We start from the raw sequence: 15,732 nt of genomic DNA, 5'->3' as shown, positions 1-15,732 counted from the left end.
GATGCAACATGGGAGGGCTGCAAGGTGAGGCGAAGGGGGCTGCGGCACGCTTTGGGGGTCTCATTAGGAGTAGTTAGCGCTATACACGAGGAGGAAGATGGGTAGAAGGTGATGGTGAGATAAGATTGAAGTGGGGATTTGTCAGTCGTGCAGTGGGGGAGCTGAGAGGGGGGCTGGAGGGTGATGGATGGGAGAGAGAGACGGTCAGACTTCAGAAGTGGAAAGAGTGGGGTCGGACGAGAGGGTGATAAAAAAGTGAAGGGTGGGCAGATGGAGATGGCGAGGCGAAGTGAGACCAGGAAGCAAATATTGTGATTTGGGACAGATGGAAATAGGGTGAGGGGCCAAAAAATGGGACGTGCACATGCGTAGTGATGGGGTTCGTGGCAGATAAGACCCGGAGGTAGCACGTAATGTGGTGTATAGAACACGCTGAGCAGGCAAAGTGGGGAGGACAAAGGCGTGAGACGGAGGGGAGGCGGGAAGGGGTGGCCACATGGTGCGGCAAGGCGGGAACATGTAGAGAGTGAATCGGGGAGAGGGCGACTAAAGTAGATAGAGATGGAACACTGGGGCCAGAGAGCCAGAGAGAGGGCGGAGAAGGCAAAAAGAAAACACCCGCTTGAATATCAGTAAAAAGGAGATACATGAAATAAGCGGTAGAGGGGGGCTAAAGGGGCGGAAGAAACATCTGAAGGGGAACAGTAATTAAGTAAATAAACAAGCACGGCGGAAGCGGCCCACGCTCAAAATTATAAACAAGCTCTTGGCATTGCTGTGTCGGGGGCGGGGGAGGGGGAGCAGGGCAGCGAGCGAGTGGGAGGGAACGAGCATAAGGCGATCGGGGGAGCGCATTCCAATGAAGTCTTGTGCGAGGCATGGGGGGCGGGGGAGGGGGAGCAGGGGAGCAAGCGAGTGGACGGGAGCGAGCATATGGGGTGTGAGTGAGGCCAAGCGCACGCCTGGCGAAGCGTCACGCTTCAATAGACAACATGCATTGGGAGGAATCCGCTTGTTCAAGAGTGTTGATTCCCCTACAATCGTTCAGAGCTATAAATAGCTCGACCTAAAAAGAGACAACTCTAGAATGGCTGAAAAACTAAATGAAAGGAAAGAGGAGCCATGCGGGAGAGGAAGTGGAAAGCAAACGATTGTTTGCAGAATCAGGAGGACTACAAACTGGCAGTGAGCTATCGAATTGCAAAAGCCTGGGAGTGGTTGGCGCGCGCTCTCTAAAAGGAATTTTAAACAAGTATTGGCCACGTGGCCATGAAAGTGACACGGCGGCGCAGCCGCGATAGTGAAAGTAATCGAGAGCGATGAAAGCCACTGCGAGTGTAAGGGTGTTAAGCAAGATGGCGCCTGACCGCGCACGCCCGCACGCGTAACTGCACGCTCTAGACCATGGCAGCATTTTCAAAAGCACACTTACTTAAAGTCTCTGCAACGCATGAGCTGGCTCAGGCGAGACCTAAAAATGGGCTTTATTTGTGCTTTGTAACTGCGGGCATATTCTGAAATATAGTACAGTTCATTTACAGATGTTTTCGAGTTAGACAGAATGATATACTACGGCCTTTCCTTTCATATCTGAACTCAGCAAGATTCCACAGTTCACTTAATAAAATCTTTCACGTGATAAGAACAAGCAGCAGTGTGTCAGAAGTCACAGCTTGACCTCTGACCTCAATCTGTGAAAGCACAACACGTGTGACAAGATCAAAACAAACTTCAAAAGCGTCTTTATTGCTTCTTCGCTTCTGACCCCCAGCGTGGTTATTTTGGGGGTGTTGCAGCCCCCCAACACCCCTACTTCCAGCGCCTATGCTAGCTCTCTGCAAACTGCACACTTCCTGGTCCGGGGGGAGGGGCGACGAACCCCTGGGGCATTTGAGGATTTTCCCGAATGGAGTAAGAAGTGGCCCCCCAGTTCCAGCGGTGAGGTCACATCTGCCCGGCCCACTGCTTCGGATGTTCTCCAGATAAGTGCTGGTGTAGTAAGGGTTGGATTGGGATTCAAAATCGGCCCGGGAACGCTAACAAAAGTGGCCCACATTTGCATATTGCCTTTCCCTACAACACTGCTTCAGCAAAAAATTTAAAAAAGGTGTGATGGGAGGGGTTACAAGAAATATACCTATTAGTTTACCGGGTTGAACCACACCTGAAAAAGTGAGGCCACTTTTGCTCAGGCCCCATCATGGCGCTGCTCAATCAAATCAGCATATATAAATCGGCCGGCCAAGGGAGAGAAAGAGAGTGACACCTCTGCCCGTGGATGCAAGAGAGGTAATGGACACCCATCTGCCTCCAGAAAGGCCACTCGGACAGCCGCTGGGCTGCTGGCGGCATCCAGCAACGCAGACACTGCTTAAATCGGCCCCCATGCTTCTAAAAAACCAGCCCACAGCTGCAGCTCCGACACCGGCCCCTCGGGCATTGTACTGTGAGAAGACAGCCTTGAGCAGCACTGGGCGGGCTGAGAACAGAGAGAAGCCCTGCTCCCGGAAACAGCAACAAGCAGAGGCACAAGAGCACACGGCGAGACACAGTGGGCACCTGGGACTGAGGTCACACAGGCAGACCCTGGGACTGCCGGCCACCTGCAAGAGGCACAAGATCACACCAAGAGAGATAGAAGCATCTGGGAGTGGGACAGAGGAGTAGCGAGCATAGTGTCCCCGTGGACTGCCAGCACCTGGAAGAGGCACAAGATCACACAGAGACGCAGAGGCTTCGAGGACTGAGGGCACAGGGAACCCCTGGGAGTGAACTGTCTGACACCTGCAAGAGGCAGAAGATCACACAGAGAGACACAGAAGCATCTGGGACTGAGGGCACAGCGAACCCCTAGGAGTGAACTGTCTGACACCTGCAAGAGGCAGAAGATCACACAGAGAGACACACAAGCATCTGGGACTGAGGGCACAGCGAACCCCTGGGAGTGGACTGTCTGACACCTGCAAGAGGCACAAGATCACACAGAGAGAGACACACAAGCATCTGGGACTGAGGGCACAGCGAACCCCTGGGAGTGGACTGTCTGCCACCTGCAAGAGGCACAAGATCACACAGAGAGACAGCAGAGCTTCCTGAACCGAGGTCCAAACAGGAAGAAACCAGAGGAAGAGGTAACACATTTTACAGAGTTACAGCACGAGGGGACGGGAGAGGAGAGGACAGAAGAGGCCAGGAAAGGCGGCAAGCTGTCTTCAGGACCCCGGATACCCGGGGTAACAACAGCAGTGCCTGTCAGGGATAAAAAAGGCAAGCCTCGGGTTACAGGTGCCGCACCCGGCTACCCATAGGTGCTGCCCAGGCTGGAGGAGAGAAAGGATAGAGAAAGGGCATAAGGAGAGGCGTGGAGAGGGACTGTGTGCGTCACATGCCTGTCAGGTAAAGTGTGGGTCACGTGCCTGTCAGGAAAAGTACAAATATGACATTGCAATGGAAATTTAACACCTGCCCGTGTCTCAATGTTAAACGGACGGCGTCCCAGCTAGAGAATTTACGCAATAACTGTGTTTGCATGTGGACGTCCTACTGGCGGAAGTGTGTGTGAGAGAGAGATAAAGAATGAACGAGTGTGCCCTGGAGGTGAGAAAATGAACTGGAAGAGTGAGCTTCATGTCAGGGGGGGGGGGGGTGTCTATGTACGCACCTGTGTCAGGTGAATGCGGAAAATGTAACCGATATTTGTAAGTGAAAGGGCCAAGAAGGGAGGAGTCAGTGATAATCACACATTAGGTGTGATCATCAGAGGTGTTTTGTGAGAAGCGAATGGCTCCTGGAATGAATAGATGTAGTCAGTTTTCAGAGAAAGAGAGGTTCAGGCAGGCGTGAGATGTGGCGTAGTCTATATGTACAAGAGACGCGCAGAAGGATGAAGTGTGACCCCTTTAGAGCGACAGTCAAGCAGTGCGACATTTAATAACATCCCAGCACCCGTAGTGACCATTTGACACCACTGAGAACGCTCTTGTGCAATCACACCGCTGTAGATGCGTTTTGAATACCTGCAAACCCAGAAAGAACACCCGTAACTAGGGTGACCAACCATCCGTAAATTTCACTGACAGTCCGTAAATTGGACCTCACGTCTGTTGTCCATGAGGATCCTTTTTACGGACACCTTTTGTCCATAATTTTAGGCAGTAGTGGTCGGCAGTAGGAGTTACTGCAGGGTGGTGACGTGGGCAGGGGGAGGGGCAGGGTGGGGGGTAGTAATGTATGAATTACGGAGTTTTACAGTTAAGTAAGCTATTAAATAAATAAGACGAATTTCGTTGCGCGCACTGCATCACATTTGGTGATGCACTGCGCGCAACGAAATTTGTTTTATTTATTTAAATGTTTACTTACCTGTAAAACTCCGTAATCCATACATTACTACCCCACACCCTGCCCCTCCCCCTGCCCAAGTCACCACCCTGCAGTAACTCCTACTGCCGACCGCTACTGATTTTAGGCATTGCAGGGAACAGAGCTGCTCCCCTGCAAAAGGCCTTAGCTCCCTGAGGGGGCCGGCTCGCACTCTTCTGAGCACAAGAGCAGTCCCACCACACGGCCGGCCTTAGGCGTGTGCAAGCTGTGCACCTGCACAGGGCCTCTAACCCCAGGGGCCGCCATGCCAAAACTGTACTCTTGTGCTGACACTGCCTAAGTGTGAGAAATTATGACGTCGCACGTTCATGCGTCCTCGCGCACACACCAATTATATTTCGGCTCCTCAACCGGCACCGGCGTTTTCTAAATCCTGAGCCACGGCCGGCATTGTAAGGTACGCGAGCTTGCTGCTCAATACCCCTCTTCTTCATTTGTCCTACGCTGCGCCAGACAAGGCACACACCCATAGCTGAACCGGCTTTTTACCGATTCTTTTTGCTGCACGATACCCTGCATGTCCCGTCTGAGGATTAGACGATGGCCTACCGCCCCCACCTCTCTCATTTATCAGGAGGCGTTTACCCCCCTTCCCGCCTTTAAATAATACTGCAACAGCATGTGCCCGTTCTTGTAAACCTTTGCCGGGCGGGGAGTTTTCTCTAACTCAGGAGGCCCCTACCCCGCATACAATGACCATGTTTGACTGTGTAACCAATGCCAGCATTTATGAAACGCGAGCACGCCCCGCGTTTGGTTTAAATCATGTTGCCCCTACCTAGCCATTTTAACCTTTGCCAGTACCAGTAATAATTGTGAGTAGGCGCACGTATATTAGGCCACACTCAGCCTTTCAAATTGAGCCCCCTCTTCCGGGGCCCCCTACCTACGCTCCCTGCCCAGGGCCGCCATGAGACTAGAGCCGCCCCTGCCCACCCTGCCGATTGTCACTCCGTGTAGGGGTGATTGCCACATACAGATTGACAACGAGTCAGTCTGGGCCGGCGCAGCATGTGGTGGCCTCATCCAGCCTCGGTCCAGGGCAGGGCATTCTGTCACATGGAAGTGCAAAACCGCCCAAGCTGCTGCTAGGTGAGAATCCAGTTAACCAAAGGAAGGCGGTGAAAGAAGTTCAAAGGAAGGGATTATAGTTATAGTATAGCAGCCATGGTTGCTGTTTTTTTATTTTTTGCAACTAACAACCATTGACAAAGCCAATAGTTCTGGATTGTTGTAGGTGTAACGTTATTTATTCCAAGTGTAACGTTACTTGTTGTATTATATATCTGGATGCAATGACAGAAGCAACAAAAATACCAGTCGGGCGGCACATTATATTAAGCACAGATTTTTAGCTTATGTGTTTTAAGTCACACAATTTATTACATTAAACACCCTTTTGGAGAGAGCCCCCCTTGTTTTTACATCTCACTTAAAGCTCTGGAAACAACACCATGTCACAGTCGCCCCACGTCCAGGCCCTGTGCATCATGCATGACTCATGCCTTCCACTTTTTCAGATTGCCTACGTGCAGGGGCAAAGTGAACCCTGCTCCAGCCCATTCCTTGCTTTAGGAACTACAGCATAGGGTGGAGTTCTTGATGGGTCTCATAATTAATGTGAAAAGGTGAGTGAGTAAGTAAGTGAAGGGATGGTTGGATGGATGGCTGAATAGATGAGTGAATTGATGGATGGATGGACGAATGAGTGAAAGGGTGGATGACGGGCGAGAGAATGGGTGGATGGATGAGTGAAATGATGGTGAAAGGGTGGATTGATGAATTGATAAGTGAAAGGGTGAATGTAAGGCTGGATGAGTAAGTGAAAGGGTGGGTAGATGGACAAAAGGATGGATAGATGAGTGAAGGAGTGAATGGGTGGATGGATGAGAGAAAGGATGGATGGATGAGTGAAAGGATGGATGAATTATAGGTTCAATGGATGGATTCATGAGTGGATGAGTCGAAGGATGGGTGGGTGGATGGAAGGATGGATGGCTAAGTGAAAGGGGAAGTAAAAGAGAAAGGGATGGGTAAATGGATGACTGAATGGGTGAATCGGTGGAAAGATGAGTGACTGGATGGATGAATGAGTAAGTGAAAGGATGGCTGGATAGGTAAATTGAGTGGATGGATGAGTGAATGGATGGATGGATGGGTGGAAGAGTGGATGGATGAGTGTACGCATGGATAGGGTGAAAGCGTGGATGGATGGATGGTGGATGAGTAAAAGGGTGGATTGAGGGATGGATGAGTGAAATGATGGATGAAAGGATACATGATGGATGGGTTTGTAAATGGATGAATATGGACATGGATGGGCACACAGATGGAAGGACAGAATGAAAGGCGAAAGACTGAATGATGGATGAAAGTATGATTACACATTGTAATCCCCATTATCTTAAGCAACATTTCCTATACATTGACTTTCACTTTTACGTGAGTGATTGTCTCTATATAATATGTGTGTGTTGTAACGCACTCCAACACTCTGCCCCACGTACTTGGGATGAGTAGCACTATAGACGAAATTAAATACACATGAGAGAGGGTCTATGTGAAGATGAGGGGCGCCTTTGGAGGGTGGTATCAAGGCCAGACTGGCCGACCCAGGTATCAGGCGTTTTCTCTGTTAGCTGGAAAGGTGGGGGCGGTTTTGTTACCACAAAAAGACCTGCACATTTGCTTAAAGCTGCGCACATACTGACAAACCATGAAGTGCACAATTGTCTCAACCTAATATAAACTTATTTTCACTTGTACTTTAGTAGTTGTCTATTTACTTACTTATATATTATTGCGCAATCTTCTCTGATGTGTCTGTAAAACTTACCTTTTGTCCTGAATTTTGACCTCCTGTCCTGAATTTTTGTCCTGAATTTTGACCCCTTGTCCTGAATTTTTACACTCACCGTCCTGAATTTGCACCCATGTCAGTTGGTCACCCTACACCCATGTGTACGTGTCACAGCAGCACAGTCATTGGGATGAAATATTGTCAGAGTATGTGCTTGCAAATCATTGGACCCCCTCTCATAAACAACACGTATAAACATATGTCATGTACACACCCGCCATCTTAATATAGAACAAGGCAGTTAATATACACCCTGCAGCAAACATCATTAATTCATTCAGTGCATAGGTTAGCTGGCCCATTCATGCCTGGTTCAGAAGGTGCTGACCCCAGCCCGGCCTGAAGATCACCGGATTCCACAGAACAGATACCACAGTCCACTCAGTGGATGTGTCTCAGGTCACCATGGCCATCCAGCATCCACCTGGCCCTGTAATGTAGCACATCTGAATGTAAACATGCTTGCCAGCTCTGCCCCTCCCACTTCCCAGGAGGCTGGGATCAGTAAAGCACTTCTGGCCTACTTTACTGATCGCACAGTGACCATATTTCAAGATAGCTCAGTGTGTTAAGGCACGGCAGCAGAGGTTTCTGCGTTGAAAGCCTCATGGCACAATACCGGTATGTAAACCTCAGGATGCTCTGCACATCTAGGCAGCAGCTGCACCCAGTGGAAGTTTAGGGCCCAGTGTGAAGTGTTTGCAACAAATGTTATTTCTGACATTGCACAAGAGCTGGTCTAGAGACCTAGAACATGTTGTAGTTCCCACCGTGTCACCTGGAGCTTAGCTGGTGTCGTAACAGTATCCCACTTACGCAAGCACGTGGGACAAGTGCACCCGGTGTTTCCCTATCTTGCAGCACCTCCTGCCTTCGGCAGTGTGTCTGGGTCTGATGCTGGCGTGGGCTAGAGCCTTTACTCCTCCCTGGTCTATAGTGCAAAGTGTATGCAGGGAATGAAGCATCACCACCTTTATCATATGTGCTTATTGCCTCCATCTGGTTATTGGGATCCAGGGAACCTTATTTTCAAGCCTCGCTGTAACACCAGCTCGTCCTCAGCTGGCACCGGTCACGGCGGGAAATAAGCTCTAAGAACTATGTACGAGGCCACAAATGTCCATGTTAACTGGGTCGACACATAACCACACTGATGCGGTGATCAAAACATCCAAGAAAAACTGCTGCACCCTCGAAAAAGCCTGGCGCCACGACCAGACTACAGAAAACATGACAGCCCTCAAGAACTCCACCTGCATACACCACCAGCTGATCTGCACCACCAAAAGAACAACATTCAAAGAACGACTGGACAACAACACCCTCAACAGCAAGGAACTCTTCAGCATCGTCAAAGAGCTCTCCAACCCCAGCGCCGGAAACGACGACATCACACCCTCACAAGACCTCTGCGACTCACTCGCCTCATTTTTCCACCGCAAGATCGCTGACATACACAACAGCTTCGGCGCACAGACCACGCACCCAACCACCGAACCAATGCCCCCCACCGCCACCCTCCGCAACTGGACCCCGGTCAACACCGAAGCCACCACCCTCACGATGAACACCATCCACTCCAGATCCCCTACTGACCCCTGCCCCCACCACGTCTACAACAAGGCCGACTCCATCATCGCACCCCAACTCCGGGACATCATTAACATCTCCTTCACCACTGCCACCTTCCCGGAGAGCTGGAAGCATGCCGAGCTCAGCGCCCTCCTGAAGAAACCGACAGCGGACCCCAACGACCTCAAGAACTTCCACCCCATCTCGCTCCTCCCTTTTCCTGCCAAAGTCATCGAGAAGACCGTCAACAAACAGCTCGCCGCCATCCTCGAGACAAACGGATCCCTCGACCCCTCATAGTCCGGTTTCCGAGCCAACCACTGCACCGAGACCGCCCTCATCGCAGCCACAGACGACATCAGATCCCTGCTCGACAACGGGGAAACAGCTGCCCTCATCCTCCTGGACCTCTCTGCAGCGTTTGACACAGTTTGCCACCGCACACTAATACAATGCCTCAGCAACACCGGAATCCAAGAGAAGGCACTGGAGTGGATCATCTCGTTCCTCGCCGGAAGAACCCAGAGAGTCCGCCTCCCCCGTTCCGATCCGCAGCCACCAAAGTCATCTGCGGCGTACCTCAAGCATCCTCGCTCAGCCCCACCCTCTTCAACATCTACATGAGCCCCCTCGCAGCCATCGGACGCCAACGCAACCTTAACATCATTTCCTACGCCGATGGCACCCAGCTGATCCTCTCCCTCACCAATGAACCCGCCACCGCCAGAGCCAGCCTACACAAAGGAATGAAAGACGTCGCTGAGTGGATGAAGAACAGCCACCTGAAAATGAACTCAGACAAGATAGAAGTCCTCATCCTGGGATCATCCCCCTCCGCCTGGGATGACTCCTGGCGGCCCCCTGCCCTGGGCACCACCCCCAAGCCAACGGACCACGCACAAAACCTGGGCTTCATCCTGGACTCTTCCCTCGCGATGACCAAACAAGTCAACGCCGTCTCGTCATCCTGTTTCAACACCCTGCGCATGCTCCGAAAGATCTTTCGATGGATCCCCACCGAAACCAGGAAGACAGTAAACTACAGTGCCTCAGTAGTGAAACGTTGGTTATAATGGTTAAGTGAATACTGAGTAATGGAGAGCTAGTCTATGCCGTTGTGTGCTTGGGGGCTTGTTACTCCTGGGGCCCGACTACTCATGTGCGCCCGATTGCTGACCACCTCGTCTTTTCCCCTTGCGGCGGCAGAGAAGAGCGGGAGCCCGTGAGGCAGGCAGGGGAGTTGTTGTCCACAGAGGAGGTAGAGCGGAAGGAGCAAGACCCGGGAGTCATGCTGCGAGGCACCGGTCATTGCAAGTGGTTTGGTTGAATAGGCAAATTTCACCTAAATGTGTACAAGAGTTGTGCTTTCCGTTCAACCAACCATTGTTGTAATTGAAAAATATATAACTTTCTAGTATGGCTGCCGTGAATCCTGTTGCTACAGAAATGGTGTGTGGGCAGTCAGCATTGTCCTCCTTTGATGTCACCAAATGCTTTGCTGGGGCTTTGACTGTGTTGCCGGTTGCCTGCCACCCATGCCAGATTTGACTCCTGCCGTCACTCCCGGGACGGCGGCAAAGTATGAGTTTAGCTCCTGGTGTGCTGGGAATGGAGGGCAAACCGGAGCCATGAAGCGGGACATGCGGATCATGCTGCCGGGGGAAGGTGAGAGGACGTGCTCGAAGGCAGGATCACCTCTCTGAAATCGTACAGATTTCCACCTGTAAGAGGCAACTGGTCGCGCCTCATTCCCTGTGTCAGGAAGCCACAGTCTCAGTTGGTTCATAGTGTGTTGTACGCTGCTTCCATAGCAGGGCATTAGAACTTAAATAGCACAGCGCCCATACATTGCGAGGAACACATTTAGTCTATCTGTTGTAGCCAGCGACCTTGAAGCTGTCGCTTGGCAGCAATGTATATGTGCTCCTTCAACTCCCCATCTTATCCACTGCCCACTCTTCCTATACAGTTTTTTTATACTTAATTTTTTTTTTACTATCAAAACGGCTCAGGAGCTGCAACTTGTTGCTAGTCCTCTATCTATAAATGGGCATTTGAACACTGTTCTAAAAAAAATATATATATTACGGCTCAATGATTACTGTTCCATGTAATTTTCCTCCTTTATCTAGCATCCTTTCTGTTTCCATATTCTTTCCTCTTTCATTTCTTTAGTAGGTAAAAGACTTTGTCATTTACAACACCAATACCTTTAACTCTCACAAATGCAAGACCAATTTGCATTGCAAATGCTCGTTTTTTTATATTTACTGCTCCTTACCTACCCTTCGGTTTGCCTCAGCTCTAGTGGAGCTGTTTGAGTGGAAAGGGAGAAGTTTTGCTTGACTCTGCCCCACTTCCTGGGTGAGCATCCATCTTAGAAGTCAGCGCTCTAGCGCTTCCTCCCAACCTGCATACGTAAACAACAAGCAACGGAGGGAAAAGCGCTCCGCCCGCTGCACGACCTTTTATTCTTTTAAAGCACACATGCTGCTCTGGTTGTAAAGCTTGTTGCTGTTGTAAAGCTCTTGTAAGCTTGCTGCTGCTTTTCGGCGCTTATAGACATCTGGGGATTGTATTTTTTTTTTTTTAATTGAGCGATTTTGTATAGGTCAAACTTTACTCAAAGGTGTCAGAGCGCTTTACAAAAGGACCAGTTACATTACATAAGCTCTTGTAAGCTTGCTGCTGCTTCTCGGCACTTATAGGCATCTGGGGATTGTACTGAGGGGAGGGGTTTAATTTTTAGGTCGAGTATGGGCAGCGCATGCGCTGTCTGCGAGCCATGCTGTATTGGAGTATGTACTTGAAGCCCCGCCCATATTTGTCATTGGTTTGTGTCATTGTCCTTCATAAATGATGACTTCTGATTTGTTATTAGGCTTGATTCTTTATTGAGTTTCTCTTACTTCAGGAGGGCACAAGGGTCTCTCTTGTAAAGTTCTTCTATTATTTGAAACCTGACGCTGGCATCGCGTGTGCATGTTGTTGGTGTGTGTGTGTGTGTGTTTGTGTGTGTGGTTGTGTGTGTGTGTGTGTGTCTGTGCAAATCACGTAGTTTAACAAAAATATCCCAGGGAGCAACTAACCTGTGAATGTAGTATGCTACCAATATCTGTGAGGTATCATAACATTATGCGTACTAGCAGGCTCTAATTGTAAAAAAACAGGAATCACTCTATTACGGCCTATTCGGAAACATGAAGCTTTTCACCATAAAAAAGGGTTGCCTACCGGACTTGTCAAGTTCTTCACAAGGCAAAATAAGAGAAATACAGTTTTCATCACCAACTTTAAAAAATCAATAAAGCAAATATATTGGCTTTAACATTAACATAACAGGACCTTGTGGTCTCTGCTAAAGGACCCATCAAACATTATAGGCATAAACAAATTATACATTAAGATGAAAATAAAGTCTCCCACTATAGACACCTATTGACAGTGGCCAGACCTGAAAAGGGACCTGTGTACTCTCCAACACCCAAATGCATTTATTGTAGAGTTCACAGTGTAAAGCCCCTTCCTGTGGTGTTTAACAAGGAGTTTGCAATGCAAACCCCCTTCCTATTGTACTTGTCAGAGAGTTCACAATGTAAAATACATTTATAATTAGGGCTCACGGTTTTTTGGGAATTTATTTTTTTAACATTTCTGTCTGTATTTATCCATATTTATTTTTGGGCTTTTGTATTAGTATGTATACAGATTTGTTTTGTGGTTTGTGAATAAATGGAGTCAGAATTTCCACATTTATTTACCTGATAAACAAGGGGCTCATGAGAGCTGTGTGTGAGTGAGAAACTGAGCGAGAGGTGTCTGTGGGTGGGGGTGACAGACAAAGGGTGAGAAAATGGAGGAGTTGTTCGAAGATAATTCTTCTCCTCTGGAAGTCAGTTACCACCCTAACCCGGGTGTCTAAAACCGATCAATGTGTTGAGTCTAGAATATTGATCCGTACCATACGGACTCACAGGTTGGAAGGAACGCCCCTTACACGCCATTTCCAAATTGCGATTCAGTATGCGTCGGACAGCCCATTTTACAGTTTGGGAAAACCTTTCTGAATTGCTAAATTGGGTTACCACATGATAAAAATGGATTTTGCAGTTTTTAGCTGTGGCAACATTTTTCCCTAACACACATTTTGCTAAAATCCCCTTTTTGTTTCCTCGATTAGGTGACCCTGCGATTTGCACCTCGTGCCAGAATTATTAAGTTACATTCGGACCATGGCGTTCCAAGGTATGTACAAAGCAAGCCTGTCCCCAGTCACGCCTCAGAGATGCACTTTTTCATGGTTTTGAATGATTAAATGAATAACTCAGGAGTTTATGGGGCCTTTCGGCTCATTACACCGTAGACTGCAATCCTGGCTTTGAGGTTGCCTTAGATCCTAGGGGTAGATGGTTTGTGTCTCCCAATCATATCCAATAATGCATATGCCACTTACATGTCCCAGCGCTTCGCCAGTATAAGTGTTTCCACAGGTCGTGCGCTTTGACTCCTTTCCAACGATCTAAAACAATTTTATCTTAGCGTAAAAGTTTTAAAACAGTGGGGCATATTAGCAAGAAGCTCGTTAAAATTATTGCCGTTTTAGCAGCAGGAAACTGCCGCTAAGAGGGCAATAATGGGCTTGCTAATATGCGTTATAGAATTCCAATAGAAGCCCAGGTTAGATGTCCTGCACATCTAAACTGGGCTTCTATTGGAATTCTATAACGCATATTAGCATGCCCATTATTGCCGTTTTAGCAACAGTTTCCTGTCACTAAAACAGCGATCATTTTAACACTGTTTCTTGATAATATGCCCCTATGAGACCCTATGAACTCCGGTCCTGTCTGTATTTTAAAACCATGCACATGTCCCTTGCTCGCACCAGACTCTATCCCAGCCTTGCTTGCCTCTTCCCTGTGCCTAGGCTAATACTAGATGTAGGGTAGATCTCCATATCATATGGTTGCAGTCTCATATCGGCTGCCGGCATTGACCTTGGACATACATTACGGTTTTGATTTGATGCGATTGGGTACGCTGTATACGTCGACCGAGGCATTAGAATTAGGCATACTGGATTTATATTCTCATGCGCTGCTCCGTCTTGGGGTCCCACCTGCACCGCTGGGATTTATGTTTCATGACGGGGAATTTACATATATATTGATTTTTTAGATGCAGCTCCAATCAGTTCATGTATAAACATCGCTTTTACGTATCATTTTGTGCAACCGCTGGTGCCCCAGCACTGGATCTGACTGGCATCCTTGTTCCTTACATTTTATCAATCTTAAGTTTAGAAAGCTTTATTAAATAAGATATATGAAGTAAAACATCATTAGAAAAAACAGTGACAATAAAAAGAGATAAAAGAGTTTTAAAATGTAACAAATTGCAATACAATCACTAAAAGGGAAATAGAAACTGTACCAAGAAGCAGAGCTTTTAAAGGTATTTTGTTTTGCGGGAGGGAAAGGAGAAAGGGAAAGAAAGAAAGGGGAAAGGGGAAGAAGAAAAAGAGGGCAACCAAGAACACAAATTCAATACCTGAAAATGCTATAAGGAAATAAAAATGAAATGCAATAATAAACATCATTAAAAGATAAGAGAATAAAAGGTAAAAGTAAGGTAAAATTCAGGGAACATGTCTAGAAAGAAAATCAGTTAAAGGTAACCATAACAAGTCTTTTTTGATTTGTAAAGGTGCAGTGGTGGCAAAGGCACGATCAAGCGTATGGTGATGACATAACAAGTTCCACCAAGCATTATATGACATTTTATCGTTCTTCATATAAGAAATGTATATACAGCTGACATTTCACTTTTTCAGATAACCGTGACTCTGACGTGATACGACACACAGATTGCTGCTTCGGTTATCCTTTGGCTTTACTCGTTTGCTGAAGACTGATCTTTCAATCAATTAGTGCCCTGAAGAAGTCCTCTAGTAGGACATAACGCGTTGGCTGTACCGTTGTGAAAAGTGATTTTCACAATCAAGTATAAAAATTCAATGTTAGAATAAAAAGAGTAAACTTTGAACAATATTTGCGTTGAACACAATTTAAATACTTGCTTTTTTAGTCTTTGAAATTGATGTGTGGTGCACCTGTGCTCGCGTTTTAACATACATACATACATACATACATACATACATACACACATACATAAAATAAATAACCCTGGCATGTAAAACACTGACGCGAGGAGGCAGATAGGACAGCCATGTGTGCTTCAGATGTGCAGGCTGCACTGAAGAGGTCTCTAAACTGACACATCACACAGAAAAGGAGAGGGTTAAAAGTCAACCACTGAAAAGAAAAGAACAGCTCTCTTAATCCACCCTGCACTGCCAACAGTCACCAGAGACAGGCCTCCTGAATGAACCTTTGTTTGATGATCTGCTGAGACTACGAGACATTCACCAGATGACCCCTTTAAGTGCTTCAGTGCTGAACAGAGGCCAACATCGGGCACCCACTGCTTCATGCCCACCTTAGTTCACCTCTAAGATACCAGAGCACTGCCAGCCAAGGGCAGAGAGCATCTGCGGGGGCCGGGGGGAGGGAAGGGGTCGTGAAGGGAGGGTAAGAGTCCTCACAACCCCTAAAGATCTGCAGTCTGTGAATCTTAGGCCAACCGCTTGCAGTCTCCCTACACACCCCTCAGGACACCAATGGGAGTATGCATGCATGTATGTATGTAAGCATGTATATATGTATGTATGTATGAATTAATGTAGGTATGTATGCCTGTATGTATGCAGGTATGTATATGTAAATTGTAAATTGATACTTGTATAGCGCACTACTCACCCACAAGGGTCTCAAGGCACTTGTACGAATACCGCTATGGAACCCCTCCTGGCTTTCCCTGTGAGGTGTCCACTCCTGGGCACCCCCATGGTGGAGGCC

The 15,732-nt window shown here is 48.0% G+C and overlaps 1 protein-coding gene across 1 annotated transcript in view; it reads left to right on the top strand.

The window, feature by feature from the left end:
- The first annotated feature begins 2,292 nt into the window (after positions 1-2,292).
- The window catches only part of LOC144798188 (uncharacterized), a 233,882-nt gene continuing 220,442 nt past the window's right edge, over positions 2,293-15,732 (top strand). Inside the window, exons 1-2 of the mRNA XM_078668936.1 lie at positions 2,293-2,650; positions 3,036-3,131. Coding sequence (XP_078525062.1) covers positions 2,293-2,650; positions 3,036-3,131 — 454 coding nt within the window. The remainder of the gene's footprint in view (positions 2,651-3,035; positions 3,132-15,732) is intronic.

The sequence above is a fragment of the Lissotriton helveticus genome, chromosome 12 (genome assembly GCF_964261635.1).
Source record: "Lissotriton helveticus chromosome 12, aLisHel1.1, whole genome shotgun sequence".
Taxonomy (NCBI): Eukaryota; Metazoa; Chordata; class Amphibia; order Caudata; family Salamandridae; genus Lissotriton; species Lissotriton helveticus.
The sequence above is the reverse complement of the archived record's forward strand: the minus strand, read 5'-3'. Positions and strand labels throughout refer to the sequence as shown.